The sequence below is a fragment of the Arachis hypogaea genome, chromosome 9 (assembly GCF_003086295.3).
Source record: "Arachis hypogaea cultivar Tifrunner chromosome 9, arahy.Tifrunner.gnm2.J5K5, whole genome shotgun sequence".
In the NCBI taxonomy this organism is placed as follows: Eukaryota; Viridiplantae; Streptophyta; class Magnoliopsida; order Fabales; family Fabaceae; genus Arachis; species Arachis hypogaea.
This window is the reverse complement of record NC_092044.1, coordinates 13,767,577-13,774,180: the sequence shown is the minus strand read 5'-3', so window position 1 is coordinate 13,774,180 and position 6,604 is coordinate 13,767,577. Positions and strand designations below refer to the sequence as shown.

The following is a 6,604-nucleotide window of genomic DNA, read 5'->3' as shown; positions in this document are numbered from 1 at the left end:
AGTTCACTAATCTTTTTTTTTATTGGCAGGTCTCTTTGTATGTGTTGTCCGGAAGGAGGAGGACTTAATGATTATTCGTTCGCCGGAACCAGAAGTAAAGATTTTGGTAGATAGAGATCCCATAAAAACTTCTTTCGAGGAATGGGCAAAACCCGGTCATTTCTCAAGAACAATAGCTAAGGGACCCGATACTACTACTTGGATTTGGAACCTACATGCTGATGCTCATGATTTCGATAGCCATACTAGTGATTTAGAGGAGATTTCCCGAAAAGTATTTAGTGCCCATTTCGGCCAACTCTCCATCATCTTTCTTTGGCTTAGTGGCATGTATTTCCATGGTGCTCGTTTTTCCAATTATGAAGCATGGCTAAGTGATCCAACTCCATTAGGAGTTCCATCAAGAATGAATGTAGGACAGATATTTGAATGCTCACTCGGATTAGCGGGGGATATGCTAGATAGACATTATCGAATAGCACCCTTTGATGAGAGATATGAGCAAGAGGCTTCGAGAAAACTAGTATTTTCTGAATTATATGAAGCCAGTAAACAAACGTCGAATCCGTGGATATTTGAACCCGAGTATCCGGGCAAAAGCAGAATATTTGATGGAAGAACAGGGAATCCTTTTGAACAGCCTGTTATAATAGGAAAGCCTTATATCTTGAAATTAATTCATCAAGTTGATGATAAAATACACGGACGTTCTTGTGGGCATTATGCACTTGTTACGCAACAACCCCTTAGAGGAAGGGCTAAACAAGGAGGACAGCGCGTAGGTGAGATGGAGGTTTGGGCTCTCGAGGGATTTGGTGTTGCTCATATTTTGCAAGAGATGCTTACTTATAAATCTGATCATATTAAAGCTCGGCAAATAGTACTCGCGACTACGATCATTGGACGAACAATACCAAAACCCGCGAACGCTCCAGAATCCTTTCGATTACTCGTTCGAGAACTACGATCTTTAGCTATGGAATTGAATCATTTCCTTGTATCTGAGAAGAACTTCAGGATTCATAGGAAGGAAGCTTAATTGGATGGAATCATCATTTTTACTCTATGATTGATCAATATAAACATCAACAACTCCGAATTGGATCGGTCTCTCCTCAACAAATAATTGCTTGGGCAAAAAAAATCTTACATAATGAAGAGATAGTTGGGGAGGTAACAAAGCCCTATACTTTTCATTACAAAACTAATAAGCCTGAAAAAGATGGATTATTTTGCGAAAGAATTTTTGGACCTGTAAAAAGTGGAATTTGTGCTTGTGGAAATTATCGAGTGATCGGAGAGAAAAAAAAAAGACAACCAAAAATTTTGCGAACAATGTGGGGTAGAATTTGTTGATTCTCGGATACGTAGATATCAAATGGGCTATATAAAACTCGCATGCCTAGTAACCCATGTGTGGTATTTGAAACGTCTTCCTAGTTATATCGCGAATCTTTTGGATAAACCTCTTAAAGAATTAGAAGGTCTAGTTTACTGCGATGTGTGATTTGATCAAAATTTTTATTGTACAGATTTTGAACAATAAACTATCATTCCAATCAATTGATTTGGGATGTCCCAGATCTGACGTGTCTCTGGAAGTGAGTAACATGAAACTCAGAATTTTGGGTATAGGGAATATTTCCCATTTAATTGAAAAGGGGAATAGATCTATGGTTTAGTAACAAAGAAATATAAGCTTTACCTCGTAAAAAAGGACCTTTTGTGGGAATTTATTATAATTCCATTATTCCATTTCTTTTCTAAAGAACGGAATTTGTGTTCAAATCAGCAAAAGTATCATGGTTTTCGAAGTTTATCTATCGCATATAGGCTTATATAATAAGGACATCGTGGCATAACCATCGAGGTTAAGTCTGGGCCTAAAAGATCACATGAAATTATACATAAGATAGACAAGCAAATCTCTTATGAATTTAGGGATACTCTTTAAATTTCAATTAAAAATGAAGGAGATTCTCCATTCGAGGGGAGTAGACTACTCAAAAATTTTATACCTCTTTTCTGCGATAATTGAGAAAAGGAGTTCATCAACAATGAAAAGTTGTTGGGTTTTTCTTTAGTGATAACTTGAGTAAAGAGTAAAATTTTTAGATTATTTGATTCTTAATTTTATAGAATTTGAACGCAGAAATTCATTATTCTTTATTTTGGACTTAATTATTTAAGCCGGATGAAAGGAAACTTTCACGTCCGATTTTGAAAGGGGGAGATCCCATTGATCCATTGGTTGGATCCTATCCAAATTTTTCGTTTGCTAGACCCGTCATTAAAAAGCCTACTTTCTTACGATTACGAGGTTTATTCGAATATGAAATCCAATCCTGGAAATATAGCATACCACTTTTTTTTACTATACAGGGTTTCGATACATTTCGAAATAGAGAAATTTCTAGTGGAGCGGGTGCTATTCGAGAACAACTAGGCGATCTGGATTTGACAATTCTTATAAATTCTTCATTAGTAGAGTGGAAAGAATTAGGAGAAGGGGGATCCACGGGCAATGAAAATGAATGGGAGGCTCGAAAAGTTGGAAGAAGAAAAAAATTTTTGGTTCGACGTATAGAATTAGCTAAACATTTTATCCGAACAAATATAAATCCGGAATGGATGGTTTTATGTCTCTTACCAGTTCTTCCCCCCGAATTGAGACCCATTATTCAAATCGATGGGGGAAAACTAATAAGCTCAGATATTAATGAACTCTATCGAAGAGTTATCTATCGGAACAATACTCTTATCGATCTATTAACAACAAGTAGATCTACGCCAAGCGAATTAGTAATGTGCCAGGAGAAATTGGTACAAGAAGCCGTGGATACGCTTCTGGATAATGGAATCCGCGGGCAACCGATGAGGGATGGTCATAATAAGGTTTACAAATCATTTTCAGATATAATTGAAGGTAACAAGGGAAGATTTCGCGAAACCCTGCTTGGAAAAAGGGTTGATTATTCGGGGCGTTCTGTTATTGTAGTAGGACCATCACTTTCATTACATCGATGTGGATTACCTCGCGAAATAGCAATAGAACTTTTCCAGACATTTGTAATTCGTGGTCTAATTCGAAAGCATTTTGCTTCGAACATGGGAATTGCTAAGAGTAAAATTCGGGAAAAAGAACCGATTGTATGGGAAATCCTTCAAGAAATTATGCAGGGGCATCACGTCTTGCTAAATAGAGCGCCTACTCTGCATAGATTAGGCATACAGGCATTCCAACCTATTTTAGTGGAAGGGCGCGCTATTTGTTTACACCCATTAGTTTGTAAGGGATTCAATGCAGACTTTGATGGAGACCAAATGGCTGTTCATGTGCCTTTATCTTTGGAAGCCCAAACGGAAGCTCGTTTACTTATGTTTTCTCATATGAACCTATTGTCTCCGTCGATGGGAGATCCTATTTCCGTACCGACTCAAGATATGCTTATTGGGCTTTATATATTAACGAGCGGGAATCATCGAGGTATTAGTGCAAACAGGTATAGTCCGTGTAATCGCAGAAATTTGAAAACTGAAAGAATTTACAATAATAACAATAGATATACGAAAAAAAAGAACCCTTTTTTTGTAATTCCTATGATGCAATTGGAGCTTATCGACAAAAAAAAATAAATTTCGATAGTCCTTTGTGGTTCCGCTGGCGGCTAGATCAGCGCGTTATTTCCTCAAGAGAAGCTCCTATCGAAGTTCATTATGAACCGTTGGGTATCTATCATGAGATTTATGGTCATTATATAGTAGTAAGAAGTATAAAAAAACAAATTCGTTGTATATACATTCGAACTACTGTTGGTCATATTTCTTTTTATCGAGAAATCGAAGAAGCTATACAAGGTTTTTGTCGAGCCCATTTATATAGTATCTAGTTAAGTCAATTTCTGATGCGGATTTGAATTCAAGGATCAATTAGGATCGGGTAGCATCTTAGTTTTTAAAATAAACTTCTACACGAATCAACATAAGCAAAGAAGGGAAGTTTTCAAACCATTGACTAAAACCCATTGTTGAACTTAATCCCACTGAGCAGAATATGGAGGTACTTATGGGAGAACGGGCTGATCTGGTCTTTCACAATAAAGTAATCGGTGGAACTGCCATTAAGCGACTTATTAGTAGATTAATAGATCACTTCGGAATGGCATATACATCACATATACTGGATCAAGTAAAAACTTTGGGGTTCCGGCAAGCTACTGTTACATCCATTTCCTTAGGGGTCGACGATCTTTTAACCATACCGTCTAAGGGGTGGCTTGTTCAAGATGCTGAACAACAAAGTTTTATTTTGGAAAAACACCATCATTATGGAAATGTACATGCAGTAGAAAAATTACGCCAATCCATTGAGATATGGTATGCTACAAGTGAATATTTACGACAAGAAATGAGTCCCAATTTTAGGATGACCGACCCCCTAAATCCAGTTCATATAATGTCTTTCTCAGGCGCTAGAGGAAATGCATCTCAAGTACACCAATTAGTGGGTATGAGAGGATTAATGTCAGATCCACAAGGACAAATGATTGATTTACCCATTCAAAGCAATTTACGCGAGGGACTCTCTTTAACAGAATATATAATTTCTTGTTACGGAGCCCGTAAAGGGGTTGTGGATACTGCTGTACGAACATCAGATGCTGGATATCTTACTCGCAGACTTGTTGAAGTAGTTCAGCACATTGTTGTACGACGGGTGGATTGTGGTACCATTCGAGGAATTTCTATAAATACCCAGAATGAAATAATGCCAGAAAGAATTTTGATACAAACATTAATTGGTCGTGTATTAGCAGACAATATATATATAGGTTCGCGATGTATTGCCATTCAAAATCAAGATATTGGGATTGGACTAATCAATCGTTTAATAAATTTTCAAACACAATCAATATCTATTCGAACCCCTTTTACTTGTAGGAATACATCTTGGATCTGTCGATTGTGTTATGGGCGGAGTCCTACTCATGGAAACTTGGTGGAATTAGGCGAAGCTGTAGGTATTATTGCGGGCCAATCGATTGGAGAACCTGGTACTCAACTAACATTAAGAACTTTTCATACAGGTGGAGTATTCACAGGAGGTACTGCAGAACACGTGCGAGCTCTGTCTAATGGAAAAATAAGATTCAATCAAGATTTGGTTTATCCCACGCGTACACGTCACGGTCATCCTGCTTTTTTATCTTATATAGACTTATATGTAACTATTGAAAGTGATGACATTCTACATAATGTTAGAATTCCACCGAAAAGCTTTTTATTAGTTCAAAATAATCAATACGTAGAATCAGAGCAAGTGATTGCCGAGATTCGCGCGGGAACATACACTTTAAATTTGAAGGAAAAAGTTCGAAAATATATTTATTCTAACTCACAGGGAGAAATGCATTGGAGTACTGATGTATATCATGCATCTGAATTTAATGGGGGTAACATACATATCTTACCAAAGACAAGTCATTTATGGATATTATCGGGAAAGTCGTGTAAGTGGAGTGACTTATCTTTTTCACTCTTCAAGGATCAAGACCAAATGCACACCCATTCTCGTTCTCTTGGAGAAAAAGCTATTTCTAACTCTTTTTTAAATAATGATTTTGTTGAAAATAACCTAAATCTAGTAAGACATAAATTGTTTAGTTCAAAACCTTACGCTAAATCCTATTATCTTATCGGATTTCTTATAACTTATAATATTTATATAAAAAAATTCTATTAATTAATTTATAACTGATTTTTAAACATCGGGTTAAGATTGATCTAAACCAACTCAGTATGTATACGACTCACCATGCCAACTATGAAACAACTTATTAGAAACACAAGACAGCCAATCCGAAATGTCACAAAATCCCCCGCTCTTCGGGGATGTCCTCAGCGTCGAGGAACCTGTACTAGGGTGTATGTGCGACTCATTCAGATCATAGACTAAGACAAAAAAAAGGAAAAAAGATTTTCCAGTATCGATGTATCGGTTAAGATAGTGAATGGAGCTCTTCCCTTCACTATCTTAAGTGAAAAAAATCTATAAAATTTAGAAATGGATAATAAAAAAAATGATATCTATATATATTCTTCTATTGTGTATCAAATTTATGGTTTTTTGGTTGGTAGAAATCCAATCACCTCAATTTACAATTTAAGATGAGACAGAAATCTCAGGACCAAAAGTGGTAGGATTTATTCTCATATTTTAATATATCCTTTTTTTAGTTTTAGTTAGATTAGAAGATTTTTGAAATCAAATTCAAAAAAATGCTTGATAACAAAGCAAAGTAAGTTGATCAGTTAATTAAATAGAAATAATAAAATAATAAATCGGAGTTAGTACTCTAGTTTGTACCATCCAAACAATTCAATTGTTTAACGTACTGCCTCCATTGCAATGGTTGAATTTTTCAACTTCAACCAAATGATTCAAAAAATTAATAGAATTAAATTATTAATTTGTATGAAATCTTTTCTTTTTAGTTGGATGAAATCTTTCGAAAGTCTTGAATTTGTCTATAATTATAGACAATACCGCCTATATTTTCTATGGGATTCGAACCTGAACTTTATTTACGATTTGGTTCTTCTA

At 35.8% G+C, this 6,604-nt stretch overlaps 1 protein-coding gene across 1 annotated transcript; it reads left to right on the top strand.

Annotated features, from left to right (window-relative positions):
• Positions 1–391: 391 nt before the first annotated feature.
• On the top strand, positions 392–4,002 carry LOC140175279 (DNA-directed RNA polymerase subunit beta'-like). Its single transcript, XM_072202573.1, is given in 4 exon segments — positions 392–1,299; positions 1,301–1,499; positions 2,267–3,568; positions 3,571–4,002. Coding segments are annotated over 4 exon segments (2,055 nt in total). The 5' UTR covers positions 392–1,065; the 3' UTR covers positions 3,891–4,002.
• Positions 4,003–6,604: the final 2,602 nt, after the last annotated feature.